Source organism: Limanda limanda, chromosome 20, assembly GCF_963576545.1.
Source record: "Limanda limanda chromosome 20, fLimLim1.1, whole genome shotgun sequence".
Lineage (NCBI taxonomy): Eukaryota > Metazoa > Chordata > Actinopteri > Pleuronectiformes > Pleuronectidae > Limanda > Limanda limanda.
The window spans coordinates 18,169,187-18,189,664 of NC_083655.1; the positions used below are offsets into that span (position 1 = coordinate 18,169,187).

A 20,478-nucleotide genomic window follows, 5' to 3' on the forward strand; every position below is an offset into this window, starting at 1 on the left:
AACATTTATGCGTCCGTATCTGTGGGGATGAGGATGCTATGATGCTTTAGTGGACAGATGGAAGGTCTGTCGGGAGGGGAGGAGCACAGAGGTGAGGCATATGTAGGCTCTTAAAAGCCCTGTGGCTAACCGACTTTGCTCTGACCCTTACTCTGCACACATTATGCACCTTTCCACAGTGAAATATCAATAGATCCTATTCTCTTCATCTCCTCTGATCAGTGCAGTGATCTGGGGTGACAGTAGTTAGCATCTATGGTGTTCACCTCTGGAACAGCCTGCTGGAGGAGCTACCTTCATAAGCTAACATTTTCCTTTTTATAAGTCTACCTGCTTTAATTTACTGTTCTTAATCTTATACTTCATTTTAGTTTAATTTATTAAAGTATTTAAATGCTCATTGTATTGCTGTATTGTTGCATTTGAATTGCTATTAAGATAAAGGTTTGTTTTGATTATATCTCCTTAACTGCCTCACCCCTGCACTCAATCTGTGACTTTTGCTACGGTAGATGAGGTGTTCATGCCTGCAGGGTGTTTTGTGTGTATATGTGAGTGACTTCATTATATATTTCAGCTTTTACTACAGCTGTAAATACTTAATTGCTAAGGAGAAAATGGCAGTTTTGATTTATTCGATTTATGATCCAATCTTTGTATTGAGGTTACTTTTTATTTTTTTTATTTGTCCAGTACTTAGGTTTATGACCAGAAACCTGCATAAGTAATGACATTCCCGTCAGCTGCAGCTTTGCTTTGTATTCAGTGCAAACAGAGTGGTGCAGGGATGACGTGCTTTTTTTTGTTTTGTAGGGCAACCCAGAAGTTAGCATTACTCTGGTTCCCTCGACAAAACACTGGTAGGTTTTTTCTCTATTTGCTTTAGAGACAAGTTTTTGTTCAGGAAGACAATCTCCAGTAAATAACACCACTTTTGTGATTTCTGAACCATAAATACAATCAGCAGAAGGGAAAACATTTTTTTAAGTTATAAACGAGCTATACCACTCACAACTTCAACTAAGCTTCACTATAAGCTTCCAACTTGTAATTAGCTTTCTTGATGAATACTACTTCTGCAAGATAGACAGTTTGCTATAGTTTGAGGGACAGTGACTAAACACATCAAGGGTATAAATGCAGACTATGGTAAAGGATCCATTTTCATTCTCACTGTAATGAATGCCATAAAACTCATACTCAACTCACGAGTGGGATTTTTTATGTCGCAGAGTCAAATGTCTTGAAGTTGTCTTAACCACAGACCTTATTTCAGGCATCTAATAAAAGCACACTTTATATAGCATGGCACTCGTAGAGCGTCTACCTCATTCTGACTTGTCTGCTGCTGTAACGAGGGAATTTCCCTGCTGTGGGATCAATAAAGTATTATCTTATCTTATAAGTTCACCAAGGACAAACAATTCACTTAAATTCAATCAAGCAAAACCAAACAGCACACACTCATAGATATCAATCCTCAATAAACCCTAAATATTTGACATCTGACATTCAAACTCTGGTAAGTGTTCTTGAATCAGAGTAAAGAAGCTCTAATGAAACCATCACACTGTCTTCAACAAAGCATATCTTTATTCTGATAAACATCAGGTTCTTCAGGAACACAAACACTCACAACACAAACACTTTCAGTCTTTTCTTTTTTTTTGAAAAAACATTTATCACCTAAACGTATGCATTTTCTTTTCACTTTTGGACTTGTGCTGACAGTCATGTAAGTCTCTCAACTAACTGAGGAAAGAAGAGTCTGAACCTTAATTCTGTCACTTCCTGGTTTGGGTTGAGGTCATGGAAACAAAGGACAGGTCACTGATGAACACTCTACCATGGTATTCAATGAACAGTAGTATAGTAAACTGGCGTTTCCCTACTCAGTGCGACACGTACACATCAGTGCTTTGCCCTTCATTCACAGTCCCACGCTTTGTGTCAGACACATAAGGACAGCTCTGCATGGCTTTTGTTGCCTGGTTTGGCAATTATATATATTCATCTCTTGCTTTCCTCCTCCACTGTGACAGAACAAAGCAGCTGATTCACTAGTTACTCTATGTAAATATATATGGTTTTTTTCTCAATATATCTATATATTCTATCTATAGAATAAGTCTATATAGCATATACTTTTGGTAGGGTTTTTAAAACATTCAGGTACATTCACTTGACCCTGTGATATTTTTTTTCTTTATACGAAAGATAAACACACACAAGCTACTTCCTACCTCCCAACTGAGAAACAAGACATTAAGCATCCCCAAATTAGAAGAAGCAAAGAAATCAAATGTCTCAGTGCCGGTTCTTTAAGGACCAACCACAAGCATAAATATACTATCTATAATATAAAATAGCATATTTTTCTGGACTTGACAACAGTTTATATTAACTATAATAATTGAGCCTGGGTGCACACGGTTCCACAGGTGCGTACATGAGCTGGCAACGACAGGTAGGCAATTTGATGGTTTCCTTTGCGTATTTACTAAATCAACAAACAGTATTCCGTCAGTGGTTAACAAGCTTCACTTCTACAATCACTAGTGTGAATAGACCCTTGGCATATCATAGAATACACATATAGGCATTAATCAACAAGTCAAACAGATAAAACTGGGCCTACAGAGGACCATACTGATGATAAGCCACAATACGTATGAACTATTTTTTTCAGAAGGCCACAAGGATGTTTCTCGGGTGCTGGTTAGGAAAGTGTTCCTTCATGGGCCAGAGTTGACAGAGGACCCTAATACTGCTCTTCATCAGACTGTGAAACTTCAAGTCTTGACAAAAAATGTTGGTTTTCTGTTGCAGGGGGAATATTACAAACATGATTGTGCAGATACTGGTTTGTTTTTCGCTGTAATAATCTGAGGCCAATACATAAGTTGTCGGTCAGAGTGACAGTCGACAGTCTGCCCTTATAATAAGATTCATGTGTTTTAGTATTTTAATGGATCAGTCCATCCAATTAAGATATACATGTATTGCCACACTATTCTAGAGTGGTATTCAACCTTGCACATCAGTGTGGTAGTTTCAGTTAGGGACAAAGATGCCATCTCGGAGATTCCTGCCATATACTCCGACACAGTGGATTCTATTGGAATTGGTTTGTGGAAATCACAGCATTTAAAACGACAAGAGAACAGCTTATTTCCTCCAAGAAAATAACTTGTTTAGTTGCATCTCTGGTTTAAATCTAACCAAGGACCTTAGCCGTATCTCTGTCTCCTTCATTTTCTTATCGCCTCTCTACTATCACCATCTAAAAAAAATAAATAAAATGTTAAAAGAAATATTATTTTTGAACTATGTAGTTTTACATTCGTTTGGAGCCAGAAATCTCAGCAAAGATATGAGAAATACTGAGCACATGAAACCAAATTTAAAGCATGGCCTAATACCTCAGGAAGTGTTTGGGTGAAATGAACATTGAACAGTTTTACTGTGTCAGCTAGGTTATAAATAACCCTTTTAGTAACCTTTAAATAAGCAGTAGAAAAAAATAATCATCTAATTTTGAACAGGATTTTAAATACATATCTCCAAACAAAAACGGTGCAATCAAAAACAACATGAAAAATAATATTGTTTATAAAATTGGATTCTCTGGCTTAAAGAGAACATCTCTTATGAAATGTAACACAAGATCAATTTTCACCACAGGCCTGATTTTTTTTCTTCCTTTGGACTAAATCAGATGCCTCAGCTGGTGAAAGATGAAACTGGTGCTGAAAATCATAAGAGAGACTCTCTATCCCTGTGCTGTTGATTGTTAGGTCTGAGTGTGTGTGAGGAGGAGCCATGGTGGAGGGCTCCATGCCCATCCCAGGGCTCAGCTGGTTAGTGTGGGCTTGGAGCAGGAGTGTTCAAATCCCCATCCGCCTCACATTCTCCCTGGCCAGAATAGGAGCTCAGGGCACCCCAAAGCAGGCTAGGTTGCTCACAGTGGTGGCAACTCCTCCAGTGCTCCATCACCTCCTCTTTACTGTCCAACACCTCGCTGCAGAGTACACAGTTGAAGGCTGCACCTGCTGCAAGGACACCAAGTCCTCCACCTCTGTCTGGTGATGAGATAGCCCCACTATCCTCGCCCTCTCTTTCACGGTGTTGGGACAAGATGTGCCTCTTAAGTTTGGAGAAAGAGATAAACTCTTCGTCACAGTTGCCGCACTTAACCAGGTTGCGTTTCTCGTTGAGCTGCCGCCAATAGTGGGCAGCATGCTTTACCAGTTCATTCTCAGCCTCACGGCAACCCCGCACAGATTGGCCATCATTGAGTCGGACCTTGACCTCTTCTCTGTGCACATAAAGCAAGTGCATCTTCATGTCAGCAAAGGTAGGAGTGATCGCCTGACAGCGACCGCATTTGATCTGCAACTCAACAGGGTCCTCACGGTCCTGCTCATCAGATCGATCTGGGGAGTGAGCCCTGGTGAGAAAAAGAAGTGGCTAAAGGTAATTTCTGATAATTTTGTTACCACTGTTAAATGTTGCCATGCTGGGCAAGCCATCAGTTTGTCTACCTGTTTAATCTACGGAATGTTTGAAAAAAAACTTGGTAGAATGCAACAGATTTTAATCTTACCCTTCAACAGACATGTCATCTTCATGGTGGCTGATGGATGGCTCCACAGTCAGTACCACCTTGTGGACCTCTTTGAGATGACTGAAGTACACCCCCACATATCCAAAGGCCTTCTCACAGAACTCACAACTCAGAGACCGACGAGGACGTACCTCAGTGTGATGAAGCTTCATATGAGTACTCAAGCTGCCAGAGTGGGCGTAGGCTTTGCGACATACTGGACAGACATAGGGTCGACTGTTGGTGTGACTGTTGATATGGCTCTGGAGGTGGTGCTTGAACTGGAAACAGCGGCTGCATGTAGGACAACGGTGGAGTGGTCGGCTGCCTATGTACACTCTAGCATGGGAAGCAGCTCTTAGATGGAGGGCTACTGGGGCTGGTTGGGGAGGACAGTCAAGGGCCTTGGTTGTGGTAGTGGTGGGAAACTGGTGACCAAGTATTAGCTCCTGTTCCTGGCCATCTGAGGCAATTGCAGGCAAACTAACAAGTTGGGGAACTGTTTCCATAACCAACAGTGGCTTGGGTCGGATGCTCCGGTACTTCTTTGAAATATCAACCTCTTTTTGTTTGGAGCCTTGAACAACTACTGGAGGTTTTTCGGGGACCCTTCTACGGAAGAACGACAAGGACCTCTTCTTTCGGGCCTCAAATGCCAAGATGTCTTCCATTGTCTTTCTCTTCCTCCCTCGCTTCTTGCCAGGTGGTTTCTGGAGGATCCCCAACACAGGCATGAAAGTGTTTTTTGCCTGGGTCTGTAGAGCACAGTCTGACACGTGGTTGTGACTCAAGGCTTCAGCTGGCTCTAGGGTCTTGGGTGTAGGATCTATGGGGCTGGTGTGCCCTGTCTGGCAAGAGATACCCTTCTTCTCAGGGGACAAACTGCTGAGCTTGGCAGCTGGGATGGGGGCACTCTTAATTTTAGCGTATGGCAGAATAGGAAGTTTACCCTTAGGTGGGGACGGGATAATCTGGACTGCTTTGCTGAAGATGGCTGGAGACAGAACAGTGATGCTGCTCTGGGGCTGGGGTGCAGTTGGTTTGGATTGGCACAGCCTCAATGTGGTCTTACTTTCCTCTAAGGATTTGACCAGGGAGCTTTTGACAGAAATAGCAGGATACTGAAGGTTCTGAATAAGACCAGTTGTCGCAGGTCGTTCAGGGCCATCTGGTGCTCGCTCCAATTGAGAGCTTGGATACAGGACAGCGTTATCTGGGAGCAGTGCTGTGACAGAGATGTCAGAGGAGCTTGGGTCAATCAGAATTACCTGCTCTGAAGGTTCCTCTTTGGGCACTAGGGTTTCCTTTGTGTGCTTGGACTCCTGTTTTATATTCATCACTGATGATACCCCACCCACCGCTACCTTAGTCTGCAATGTAACAGTAGCCATAGCGGTCGTTTTCATCTTAACAGCTGTCGGTGGTGATTTTATCTTATCTGTCATCCCCTTGCTCCTCACTGGCTGGTATCTGGGAATGGGCAATTTGAGGTTCTTTTGAACGGACTGGGTTTGTTGCGGTTGTTGCTGTGGTGTCTGAGAGGAGACAGAAGGGGGCAGTGCCACCAGGGAGAATGTGCCATCCTGACCTGCTATTTGCATCAGTGCATAGTTTTGGGTGGGTACAATTATGGACTTAGGGCTGGAGCCGGTGGTAGCTTCGGGGAGGGCAGAGGGAGGCTGGCAGGACAGGACCGCAGGGGAGGGGGAGGGCACCACGGCCGGAGCCTTAGGGGCAATGCTCCGGAACTGAAGGCTCTTCATCTGAAGGTCTGGTCTCACTTGCTACCAACTAAAACACAAAGACAAAAAACAGCAGTATAAGGAATTATACTGACATTAGCTAACCCTTAAAGACTTAAATAACCCTTCTACCTCAAAACCAAAAACTGTGTGTCCACTTGAACAGCAAGTCCGACAATGCAAAGGCGTGTATAATTGAAGTCTTGGATCCATTTGATCAAACAAGCCTTATAGGACAAACTGAGATAGCAACATGACTTCCTGTTTGAGTCTAAGCTACCAAGGTCATACAAAACATGTGACCTCACGGTGAAAGATCTTTTTTAGTGTCATTTATGTGCAACCTAAGCTGGAGAGAAGCAATGCGCTGTCAAAAATACAGGCATCTGCACAAGTGTGACAAGCTGTCCTAATACCAATGTCTCTGGACACATACAACAGAAGCTCCCTCTCCCCCAGGCTATGGGCAGACTGACCCCTTTGATTTGGTCTCAGCATGCAGCCATGGTACATGCTGTGACTCTGTGGGGGGCTTCTTGTACCTCCCCTCACTTCCTGCAAGGATCAGCCAGTGGAGCATGAAAGCTGCCCAACGGCAGAATCTTTACCAGATGAAGAGGGGGTCCCTTCTCATATCCCCCTCCACTGACCAGCATTGCAGTCTGGCCAATGGGCAATGACGATGCCCCCCCAAAAAGCCCCGGATCATCCCTTGTTCACAAATAATACTTCATGGTTACCCAGAAGGGATAAGGCTTTCCACACTGAGTCTTACCATACTCCCTGTGTTGATACAAAATACTGCTGAACTCTACAGAGAAACTATAACCTCAGAGTGAGGTTTTAAGCAAGTCTTTATTACCTCAATCTACCGAGCAGTTTCCATCCATCAATCAAAAGCCACAGGTATGGCTTTAAAAACAAAGGCAAAACTCCCTTTAGTTATATCAATACCATATCTTTATATCAAAAGGAGGGAGAGATTACAGTGGAATGCTTTAAATGGTCTAATTGTAAACACATTCAGCGCTTTGAATTTCACATTATGACCCGAGATTCAAAAGCATGGTTTGATACAGGCAGAGTTCCAACTCCCCTCTAATATTAATCAGCATAGAGTCAAACAATCTGGAGGTGTCACAAAAGGCAAATATTCAAAAACATAATTTTTCATTACAAAAAACATGTATTCATTTTCAAAGCAGTCTGAGCAAGAAGCTTTATACATTGAAAAAGAATGAAGAGAAAACTGCAGAGGGCATATTGTTTAACAGCTGGAAGTGTTTCTGTGGGGAGAGATTATTTATACTGTACCCCTACCGCATTACGACTCCATAAAACTGGAGATATTCCTCCTCTGTGTGGATAGCTGATTCCAGTTTGACTGTGACTTTGGCTGGAAACATAGTGGAATAAAACTGTGGGATGTATGTTCCTATGGGCATTTTATATGGCTGTAGAAAGTGGGAGAACGGGGTAGAGACAACCCTTGGCGATGAATTCTACCATGTGAAAGTAATAGTGTGACATTAAGGGGAACAGAAAGGTGTGTATCAACAGCTGGAGAAGCAGCTAGTAGGCCTGTAATCCATTTGTCACACATGATTCTGCAGACGTTACCTGACACCACTTCGCACCACACAAATACAAGTTTTAGCTTTACAATGTGTTTGTCTCATTCCCCCAGGAAAAGTAGTAGTCGTACTGGCGGAGTACTGTTTGAAGTGTATTAGTTAGACACATCTAACATTTAAAGAATCTCTATCGATTTGATATTGGTATTAAAACTACATTGGATTCTTCTCCTTTCAACAACAGCGGGATAAAAGAACAGAAGCACAAATAAAATACCAACGATCTCAACACTTTTTCTTATTAATAAGCACATTTATTAGGCAAAGTGATCAAATATTCAAACTTGTTTGTTGATGTTGCTATTTTGTCCCTGTGGTTGAAAGCGTCTTTACCTCTGGCTACCCTGCTCACATCTGACATAAAGACTTTGTGTCTTTGGACCATGTATCAATCAAACTGTTTTGATGAGATATTTCGCTGGATAAATGAAAATTCTATCTAGTGGTGGCACTAGAGAAAAAGTCAAGTGATTGATAGAATTTTCAAGGGAATCCATGCATAAGTCTATATATTTCAGAACAAAGCAGTGGACCAACCATGTGACTAGGGTAAGAAAAGATATGACAGAACAGTCCAAAATAGAACGCCTTTATGTGAAGCATTGCAAACCTTTTCATACATTGACATAAAAACCTGTAGTACAGAAAATTGTTTAATGGAGTGGGGAAACAATTTGAAAGTTTAATGAAAGTTGGACAATGGTACAAAAAACCTCCAAAGACTGAATATATCAGTAACTGATCCTAGAATATCTGGTATTTTGGTACAACAGACCAGCACAGATCTCTAGAGGTACTTAAGCAACAGATTTAACACACACTCACACTCTTTGAACTTAACAGGAAGTACGCTGATACAACAGGTGAGTGTCAGTGATGTTGACATAGGGCAAGTACATCTACAGAATGGGGAAATGACAAAGTCTCCTCTACCAGTGTAGGCCACACAATATTAATATTTGAAAAAGCTCTATAGGCTACCCTTTTCTATTCTCCTTACAGCTTCAATTTACATTATTACCATTTGTGTGTCCGGCCTTTTTATACTTTGCTTTATGGGATGCTCTTCTAAGTGAATGCCCCCTTCTGCATAATAAGCATGTTAAGACCAATCTCTTTCACAAGTTCAGCAACATGGGAGCAGGAAAAGAAAAGGGGGAGGACAAGGGAAAAAGGACGAGTTGGGAAGGGGCTGTTTACTTGTTGATGTTCCAGTGACAGGCAGCTTGCTATGTCAGCATCATTCTCGTTTATCCTATGGTGATTCTAGCAAAGGAAGAAACTTGATTGGAAAAATGTCAGGTATGGTTGGTACCTGGATTTCACTGGATGTAGCTGAATTAATTTCCTTTGTTAACATACGAAATGGAGGTTTGAAGAAAATAAAGATAATTCAACACAAGGTCCACTTATTTAATGTTTCCTGAAAGCCACAGTAGATTCTTTTTTCGAGAGGCTTTTCCTGATAAAGACATAGAATAGATAGAATACTTTTATTGTCATTGCACGGTGTGCAATGCAATTCAGCAACAATCCTTAAGGTGCATAGTATAAATAGAACAAATTTAAAAAACACCTCTCATCATCTCTTTTTCCCTAATTGCTGAGTTTGGCTGGATGAGCAGCTCTTAACTGTTGACCCTGGTGGTTTACCTTCAATGATATGCCTACATGGCTGAGAAGATGCGCTGCTGATTCATTGAAATGAAAACGCTTTCTACTGCAAACCCATGTCTAACTTTTGATGTAAGAGGGATCTGACTGACCTTGTCTCAGTTCAGAGTTGGAATAACACAGTAGGCTAGGGGAGAAATGTAAGGGGAGGTCACAGATGCTACTCAATCTGCCGCTGGATTTGAAACGCCAGCCACTCTAATCTGACTGGGGTCAGAGGTCAGGACTGGGGTGATGCTAAAACCTGGTTTCTGGAGAGAATGTGAGAGGCTGAGGGAGAAAAAGTAGAAAAAAAGGTTGGGGGTGATCCACAGAGACAGATTATCAGGTAAAGCCAGAGGGGTGAGAGGTGAGGAATTGCTGTTTACGCTGGAAACGGGTCAGGGTTGAGCAGGAGGGCAGTGTGGCGACGAGCCAGGCATCCACCTGGAATGGAATGGTATGAAATGAACTGCACAAGCTATGTACACACACACACACAAAAAACTTCAGCTTACGCCCCTAAAACCAGGACCTGGGTCACATGAAGAGGTGGTCCAGCCAAGACCGTAGGGCTGACCTGCCAAAACAACCTGCCTATTGTTCGCCAGTAATGCAGTGTTGTGAAGGGTGAATGCGTCGCACTGTGAAATGTCAAAAGCACAGAGCGTGGTGTGTTTGGTAGCATCCATGATGCATTTTCTGATTCCACTTTGTCTCGCTTTTGGCCAACTAACATTGGAAGTGCAGAGGCCAACATTTTGCTCCCACATTGTATTGAGACTGTGGCTGGATAAAAAAAACCACTACTAAAAACATTTTCATTTCAAAATATCAGCCACTGGAAAGCATTTGTTGACAGTGGACAATAGGAAAAGAAAAGGGTTTATTCTTTTCTGTTGTGATGATAAAGAAAATCTAGTGTAAAGTGTTTTGAAAAAAGCAGAGCAGGGAGCAGAGTGGTGTGAGGTTTTTTATCTCCCTTGTAGGTGAGAGCAACGCTCATCTGGGACTCAAAGAAAGAGCCTAGAGATAGAGGGGGTCTGGAATGAAGTGTGTGTCTCTCTGTGTGTACATATATATGTGGGAGGGAGGGCTAAAAACCCAGCAGAGGCCAAGCTCCCCCAGGTTTTAGCCCAGATGAAAGGCCAGGATCTGGGCTAGATAAGAGGGCAATTCACAGAGGGTCGGGGCCAGCAGGCTGTGAGAAGCCATGTCCAGCGGCCATCTTTCACCTACCTCCTGCCTCTCTCCTTCTTTCTCTCAGACACACAAACACACATACACAGCATGTGGGATTAATTAATGTGACAGAGAGTGAGAAAGGTGATGAAAAAAAATTACAAATAAAACAAAAGCAGCATTTCAGGGATCCTGCAGTCCAAGAGGGAATGAGATCATACCTATTTCTTTCCTCCTGACTGAACTTAAGAGTTATCTGTGGTCGATTGCTTCTTCCTGCATGCATGCTAACTGCTCATCTTTGCTCTCCAGCCTAAGGTGTATGGTTGTGTGCATGTATGAGTGTGTATGAGTGTGTGCACGCTCCGAGGAGATGGGGTCTGAAGCGAGGGCGATCATGGAGAAAATGAAATCAGTGTTTGCAGAGGTCCTTGTTTTGTCCCAGAGCTCTGCTGAATAACACACACACACAAACACACGGTGATGGGCGGTTTGGTAGTGTCCAGCTGCTCCGTCTACCTTTTCACCAAACAACAAACAGTGAAAGGTGATGCAAGAGAGACCATTACGGCACCATATGGTATTCATGGCATGCGCACAGACGCACACACAAACGTATGTCATCCACTGTCACCTGAGCAAAATCAATGCAGGGAAGAAATCCATTCCAATTAGGATCCTGCTGCTCTGCCCTGCATGTGGATGTAGATTCATCGATATAGAAATCCCACTACTAACCTGCCATTCCTCTTATAGAATAAGGTGAAATGAGACTCTGGATGTTTGCCTTCATTGCCTTGCATCTTACAAATAATCAAATAAACAATCTAATCATCTCCATTTGTACTTACACTGTTTTCTAGATATACAAATTCTCAAGTCAAGCAGACAACATGCACTGGCTTAAGGATTTCAAAGAGTGGTCACTGGTGAGAATCTGGACACTCAGTAAAAAAACGAATGCCTTTGAAGGCAGGATGCTGTAAACCCCTGACAACCAATGACCTCTGACCTGATGTCCAACAAGGCCATGCGTCATCCCTGGGAAGTTGTAATGCCTTCAATCATCCGTGCTCATAGATAAACCAAATGAGCATATGAGCGTGCACATGGAGAGACACATACAAACAGATGACATGGCTGTCGGCTCGGAGCTGAGTGACGTCGACGTGAAGCAGAGGTGACAGCAGTGTGTGTGAGTGTGTAGAGGTGTGTGTTCAAGGTCTCAAGTGTTAACGTGCGCTCCCCCCTCAGGCAGCCAGCACTGTGTTAGCCATCCAGACTTTGCTCAACACTAAACCTTTACCTGACCTTTTCCTCTGCTGTGACATTTGGACCCTTCTGAATAGGTCAAACAGCACTAAAGAGTGGGGGGAAAATGGAAGGGGGTTGGAGGAGAAAAAGAGGAGAGAGATGAGGGCCGTCAGAAGTCAGCACAAGGATGTGACAGGAGGTGTGTTTGGGAACGTATGGGTACACATTTGAAGTAGTGAAAGAAAATCCAAATAGTGCTAAAAATCCAGTCATTAAATGATTCAGCAGGTTTGGACCCTTTTAGTTTAGACTGAGTTCTTTCATTTGGCTATGTAAGATCTTTGGTTGTGAACCGCTGTAGGCCATCATTCAGTGCAACAGCTCCTGAGGATTGCTGATTTAAAATGCCATGCTGCTGAATGTGAAAATGTCCAGGCAGATATTTGGCTTCACAAATGTGTGGTGTCACGGATGTCAGGAAGTTGCTGCAATCTCACTTTTCTGAGTGACCAACAGGAACAAAGCAGGAAATTATGACATGTTGGCAATATACTACGAAGGCAGATAAGAGACACAAAAACAAAGATACAGGTGGACGTACGACACAAAATGCCGGACATACAAAGTTGTGTTTCTGTGCCAAAGCGGAAGTTGATAAAAACGCTTAAAATAATGACTGAGGATGTGGGACGGACCAGGAAACAAACAATTTATCCCTGTCTGCTGTGTCACATTGGTTTAATACCTTTCAGTAAGTGTTGTCACCTCAAAAAAATTCTAAAAGCAAACTAACATTGAGTTTAATCAGAAATACTTTGTGCAACTAGGTTTTACTTCTGCTTTGTGGTCCAAAAAGTTTCCCAACTCAGTGTGCTTTACTTGGATTCATTTAGAAAAAACATGTCCTTGGAAATAGCTCTTTTTTTCCAGTGTATATTTACACAAGGAAATCAATAATTATGGAATTTGCACATCGTTGACCAAATATTTTCATGCAATTGTTTTTCTGACTCCACCCCAAAGAAAGAAAATGCAACAACACCATCACTTCTTGTAACTATCTAGTTTGAAACCAGAAATATGGTGTATGGTTGGTGTCTCATCCCTCATCACAAAGGAATGCCTCAACTTTTTCTGAGAAGACAAATCATCTCTGCAAAAGAATTATATACAACTGAGCATGAGTTGGACCTGACAAAACAGCATTCTAAGAGATTAAACAATAAGAGGCAGCTTGGTCCGACTGAAGATAAACATTTCAAATCTCTTGAGGCACACACTTGGTCTGTGGCAAGTCGCAATTACATAAGCAAGGGGGGAGGGGGGTTGCGGTGGTATCTTTTCGGAAACAAGGACAAACCTTTGCCTTCAGATGTGGGCAGACACCGCTTTGTAGGATAGTTTGTTTGAAGCATAAATCTCAGATGTTTGCCCACAGATGTTTGACATGTGAGGTAGGACTCGGAAAGTAGGACATATGATGCAAGATTAAAGACAGCCACATCAGGTAGCAGGACCAGACAACAAAATAAAGAAAAATATATGGTTTGTGCTCTATAACCTTTATTTAATCAGGTAATCTCTGATTAAAGATGTTCAAACCTGAATTAACAGAAGAGATAAATAACAAGCCATTTAAATTGATATCAAGCTCCATTCTCCCATCCTCTCTATTTGTCTGTCATGTATTTATTGTCTCCTCCATCCCTGCGGATATACATGCAGTGACTGTTGTACTGCATGAGAGTGATACACCCACTACCAACTTAAAAACCTGTTTTGGAACACTCACAAAGATTTGGGCTATTGGTCCCAATCGAGTTCAAGTGATTCCACTGCAACCTCAACTGGGACACTAAGAAAGCACCTGCATTCCAGGCCCCACCATAATGATCACCCAACGCACTGGGAGAACTCTAATAGGGGCCCTGGAAGGAAGGAAGGGAGGAAGCTGCCAGTTTGCTAATTTTAGGCACTCTACATCTCAGATGAAACGCTGGAAAAGGCAGAGAAGAGGTGTAGAGAGGCGGGAAAGCTCTCCGTCTCTCACTTTCTCAACTTTCTGCATCATGTCTGTCTAACTATCATTACCCTCTGCATCTGCTATGAGAGAGTCTCATAGTTCTTTGATTCTCTCAATCATTTCCCCCTCTCGCCCTATTCCCCGGCTTTCTCTGTCTCTTTCTCCCCTTTTCCCCGACTCTCTCTTTCATTCCCACCTCCCTCCCCTTCTGTCGGTACCTGAGTAAATAAACAGTGTTGTGTGGGATGCTAATTAGAGCAGGTTCAGGGACGTGATGAGCCCAGAGACAGATAAACAGCAAGGTGGGGAGGAGAAGAAATGATACGGATGGGGTAGGGGTGGGGGTGGAGGTAACCCACCCCAAGGGCAACACAACACAGACACAAACACATCAGCTTAGCGGTGAAGGACAGACAAGAGTGGTTTTGGCTTTCAACCCAACTGAGGGCGGCTTTGAATCGAAGGGCGGTAGAAAGGTAGCAGGATTTGAAAGGGCTGCGAGGAAGTGAAAGGCATTAGCCGAGCAAGAGGCACGTGGTAGAGCTTCAGCCAAGATAAGAGTAGAGAGAACGTCATGCAAACTTCCTTAATGATGGCTGCTCCTAGAGACCCAGTGTGAGATCAAAAGAATATGCAGATGAACCCATCAGTTCTCCTGTTGAGGTGAGCCTGGGCTTCTAAAAGCAGGTCAATGCAAGGCAGCTTCTTCTTATTTAACATAAGATGGCCCTTCTGGGGGGAATAAGCTGCTAGGTATGCAGGTGAGAAGGTAATGTTACACAGGAGAGATGAACACAAACAAGTATGCTTGCACTTGCTTTAACTTATTTAGGTCTACACAGTCAAAGCAGAAATAAACCTCTGCATTAGCGACATTATATTGTGTGATACAGCAACAGATTTACAGATTTGAGACATGAACTTGAGGCTTTTAGCGCTTTCATTCAGCAACAACTTGATCTGTAATCCAGGACTGTTTAATAATGCTACAAAATTTGAAACAATCCTCTTTCCTTACTTCTAGATCTGTGTTGTATATGGCACGACTCATTTGGGGTCATCTTCACAAATTTGAAAGTTATTACAAATACTGGACTTTTTCAATGTCTTGCTAGCATTGTTGAAATTGGAAGTACAATATCACAAGAATACTGTTCCAGTGATCATCTTTATCAATCCATCCATTATTCCGTCCATCCAACCATTAAGTATATTGCTTATCCTTTGAGGGACACTAGGGGCCAAACTCAGCTGACATTGGGCGAGAGGCAGGGTACAACCTGGATAGGTCATTAGCCCATCAAGCACAAAACTAACACAAAGATTAAATGAGAATAACTTGACTGAGAATAACTAATGAGCATTGATATATCATAAATTATGTTGGATTTCAATTTCTTAGTTAATGGGATATTTTTTTGCTAATGCACATGAAAACGCAAATAAAAAAAAGTTTGAATCCTGATTAGGAAGTTGATTACCATAGCATTGGTCAAAGCTTCAAGGTATTTGAGTCAGCCCTAGTTTCAGATGTATTCAAGGTGACAGCACAGCTTGTGCATCATCTAACAAATTTCCTTTAAGGCTACCTTGAACATAGTCTTGCATGTGTTTGTCTATGCATGTGCATGTCTTACACAGACCTATCTCCTCAGTGCTAGGGAATGATTGGTCTGGCTACACCCATTAACCTTCTGTTCTAGGTGAAAAAAAATACAGGCTTGTTTGCATCTCTTTAACCAATCACAATCGTCATAGCCAGGGCTAAACTCAAGACGCAGCGTCAGTGTGCCTGCAAAAATAGTGTATGATTGTTGTTTGTCACAGCAAAGGAAATTTGAAAACAGCAACAAACCAGAAGTGGAAGTGGAGGAGAATGACATCTAAAAAAGACACCCAGTGGTCGGCAGGCTTATACCCACAATCCATATCCAGTGAGTCAGACTACCTTGAAAATCACAGGATATACAGGATACTGCTTGGGCTGGTACAACCCACAACCACCAACCACAATCTGCATTACAACTGACTTCTTCTGTAAAACACCTGGAACTGGATTTTAGAATCCCCTGTGGAGCAAATTATGTTTAGTTCCCGCACTCAACACAGGGTTTTTTCTGACACCTGTCATACGAAAGACTTGACTTCCGTTTGAAAGCAAAAATCAAGTTTGCCCTGGTGTATTCCAAGGGCGGCATTGCAACATTTCTGAGCTACAGGGTTGCATCTCCTAATCTTAAAAGCTGGATCTCAGCTATGAAAACTACAATTTCTGCCTCGAGGTTGAACGACTCCGTAAATCAGTCAAATTGCAGCTTACATCCACGTCTGTCCAGATTAATAATTTATGTTGTGAATTTATTAAAAGTTACCAGGCATGTTGTCATAATGCGTATGAATGCTTCAGTTCAAACCAAAAATGTGTTTTGGCCCAAGCACACTTGACCTTTAACCAATAAATTCTTATGAGTTTGTTCAAGTGCACGTTTGTGCCTGATCTTAGGACATTTGTTCAAACAGCTCCCACAGGTGACTAGAGAGGTTAATCAGAGTGCAAAACATGGCCTTACTGAATGAATATGTGAAAGCTCAATAACCCTTTCCCTACTAAATTAAGTCTCCAAGAGGTGAATTGTTTCATTTAAAGCATGTCTCATTCCTAAAGATTTGGAAAGAGGTGAATTCTCCCTGTCATTCTGAGTCTATCTCTGTCGAGATTCTATAAATCGAGCATCAGCTAAGGTTTCTTTGTTGAGTTATTAAAAGCATGGGACATGCTGTCTGGCAGGATCAAAGCTAGTCTTGGACTGTAACGATCACTGATGCTGCTGTTAAATTAAACAGACGTGAGCGCTGTTCACTCTAATGGGGGGATTTGGCTCCACTGGGAGAGAGGGTGAGGAGAGGCAATGGATCAGGTAAAACAGAGGAAGCCCAAAAAGATGGTGGAATGGATTGTAGCAACTCACTAACCAGGACACAATGCTAACAGATCATGTAAACACTGCTTTTAGTGTTTACTCAGAGATGTTTCGTGATTAAAAGACATCTTATGATCCCAGATTACGGCCAGATTGGTAATGACAGGTGCTGGGGGAACCTTGCCATTATAAGGACTGGCATACATAAGCTTTTAATCTCATGTTAAGTCCTGCACAAACACTGATGGAGAGACAGAAGGGGGAGAGTGGAAGGTAGAGAGCATCACGATATATCTAAGAGATTGCGGAGGAAAGGGGAAATGGAGGGAAATGTGATGGCTGGATAGATGAGCTATTTTTATAATGAGGTCAGTGTGAGCTCTGGGATTTCATTCTCCTGGGACACACACACGCACACACACAGAGGAACTGTGGCGATGTATTGCTCCTGCTGGGTGGTACTACCTCTGTCCACAGGAAGATGAGGAGGAGGAGAGAGAGGAAGACAAAGTGGGGACATTCATGCAAAGATGTCAGGGAGTGGATATTAAGGGATTTATGTGATATAACCCGATTGGTCTGACCCTTATTTTCTGGGTCTGTAGAAACACAAGGACTGACTCTTAATTATTAACCAAGACCGACATTTACACGTCTTTCCTTTATAGAACAGCCAGCCACAGAACAGTCCCATGACTCCCACTGTTTTAACACTGTGAAATTTGCAACTAACCACAGAAAACACTGCTGCTGTTTTTTGCAGACACAAGACGTTTTATCACTTTCCCCTCAGGTACACCTTTTGCTTTTATTCTGTGAATCTTTTTTATTTTTTCTTGCTGTTAAAATACACTTGAAAGTAATAGTTTTTTTCACCATATCACTATATGCAAAATCTTGCATCTTTTAGCGATTTTCTGGCTTCAATTGAAAAAAAAACATGTTTTTATTGTGTAAAATATTCCCCTAAAAACATTTTTTTTTAAATTGTATTATCTGTTCATGTTGTTCTGCTGCTGCTACTGCATGGGTTCAATAAAGTTTAATTTTATATCTTAAGGCAACTGATGACAAAACTACAAAGTCTTTACCAACTTGATGATTGTTCCTCCTCAGCTGCTCCCTCGCTCCTCCTCTTCCTGGGTGGTGCCCGGGTTGTGGTCCTGCCCCCCCCTCACCACACTCCCCCTGAGGAGAATAAATTATGGGAAAAAATTAAGACAGGCCACAACAATCACAGATGTGTGACAAACAAAGGTTGTTAATGTCTTATTAGAAAGTTATTGAATTATTAAACCACATTTTTCAATAAATTCAACTTTATGTATAACTATGATTCTTAACCCACTCTGTGTTAAAAAGGAGTGTATTTTTTTTCCTATATATTCATCGGAGGATAACCAATCATTCATTCTATAAATTCCAGGAAGCATTTTGAGACAGTTGAGGCGATGGGGGTCTCTCATGTGATCTGTCTGATTCAAGTTATAAAGAGTCTAATGGTGCAACAACAGAGTACATTGAGTAGCAACATTATTTGTACACTAGCACGGTCTGTTTCACAAGCACACACACAGACCATCTACAAACTCTGACTCTCGTGCCCCCCCCATGCTCTCTCTAAATGCCTGTCGCTTTGGCCCTCCATTAAGCCAAGCGAGCGCTCGTTTAGCCAACAGTGTCTCGGCAGTTGGGGACGCGGGCTGCCCACTCAGTCAGATCCAGCCATATTAAATAAATAAGGAGCGCTCCTCTGTGTAAATTATTCATTTAACATGCCTTATCCTCTTCCAACAACCTTGTTAGAGCAGCTCAGGAGTGGAGAGGGGCCGAGCGTGGGGGGCAAGGGAGGGAAAGGAGAGGGAAAGAGGCAGACACCGTGGCTCATGTGCGACTCAGCAGAACCTGTGGTGCATCTCTAAGCTCTCTGGCGTTCAGTCGTAAGGGGGCTAATTCGCCCTGACACCTCCTTTGTTTCAGGCGGAAAAGAGCTGCATACACACAGCGACGCATTTGCTCACATGTGCCCGCACACACAAACTTGAGCACACACTGACACGCACAAACTTGGAGAGAAAGAGCACAAGAAAGGAATTTTTAGTGCATATTCATAGAATAATCACTCTGGTTGTCTGGATAAATTATTGAAAAATGGGGGCGCAGGACACGCGATGCTGGAATGCAGGAGCTGTTTGTGCTGCCTGAACTAAAATCAGACAACACAGCTCTCTAAACAAGCTGACTGTAATGAGCCAGGATGGGGACAGATAGAGAAAATGCTTATTGTAAACAAAACCACTGTTCAGGATGTTAACCTTGAGGACAAATGAACATAGCAACGAACATTAATACAGCCTACTCCATGACACAACTGAAAAAGCATATTCAGACCCCTTTGCTTACTGAACGTCATTGTGTTGTATAATTTGTTTGTACATTTCAATCTACACATAACCAAAAACTGCAATTAAAAAACAAATTCTTAATTGCAATTTTTGATAAAAACTAAAATATCAAACTAAAATCTCTCATTTACAAAAGTGACCAGACTTCAAATTGTGGTCGGGTGCTTCCTGTTTGCTTCACTTATCCTTGAGATGTGTCTAGTACCTGATTGGACTGTGACACCTTCGGCTAATTCATTTGATTGGACATAGTTTAGAAAGACACACACACACACAGACATCCACTTGTGTGTGCAAAAAGGTCCCACAATTAACACTGCAAGTCAAAACACACAAAATCTAAACCATGAAGTCCACGGACTCTCTGTACATCTCTGAACAAAAACTTTGTGGAGGCAAAGATCAGGGCAAAGGTGCACAACAATTTTTAAAGCTCCAAGTGTGACACAAGTTTCAACTTCATGGGCAGAACTCAAAAGAAATACGTCGGGTCAATATCAGGCACTGCTCATCACCTGACAAATAGGATGCCCAGAGTGGAGCATGAGGCAATGAGGTGCTTCCTTGCGACATAAAGACGGAAAGATCCTTGGAGAAAACCTGCTCGAGTGCGCACGCGACCCATGCATACAGCCAAGACAACACTGGCGTGGCTTCAGAACAAGTCTTCGACTGCTGTTGTATGGCCCAGCCACAGCCCATAGTTAAACCTGACAGAACATCTGTCTTTAAGGACTATTGAGTTTTTGCTTCCACACGCAAGACCGCAGACAAGAGAGTGGAAGAAGTTCTCGCAGTTGAGAGAACTAAAAAAGCCACTCGTATATGCAAACAGCTGCAGTTGAAACTTTGAAATTTTGGCTGTATGTGTGGACGGTAAAAACTTACTGGACAATAGAGTGAGAGTGCAAGGAGAGAGGGAGTGGGCACGAGGCAAGAAACACAGCAGACAGGTCCCCTAGGAATCAATGGTGCAAAACACTAACTTAGATATATTTTATATTATTAAGTCAGGTACATTTATTTTTTGGTTGATTATGAAACTGTGGTAGGACAAA

General features: G+C 42.4%; 1 protein-coding gene across 2 annotated transcripts in view; it reads right to left on the reverse strand.

Moving 5' to 3' along the window:
• Nucleotides 1-1,575: 1,575 nt before the first annotated feature.
• Nucleotides 1,576-20,478, reverse strand: part of znf438 (zinc finger protein 438) — a 44,577-nt gene continuing 25,674 nt past the window's right edge. The window contains exons 2-4 of one of the 2 annotated variants that reach the window (XM_061093715.1): nucleotides 18,111-18,203; nucleotides 4,607-6,397; nucleotides 1,576-4,450 (exon numbers count right to left, since the gene is read on the reverse strand). In XM_061093715.1, coding sequence (XP_060949698.1) covers nucleotides 3,862-4,450; nucleotides 4,607-6,369 — 2,352 coding nt within the window. In that variant the 5' untranslated portion in view covers nucleotides 6,370-6,397; nucleotides 18,111-18,203 and the 3' untranslated portion in view covers nucleotides 1,576-3,861. Of the gene's footprint in view, nucleotides 4,451-4,606; nucleotides 6,398-18,106; nucleotides 18,204-20,478 lie in introns of both variants that reach the window. The other variant, XM_061093714.1, reaches the window with a different exon arrangement.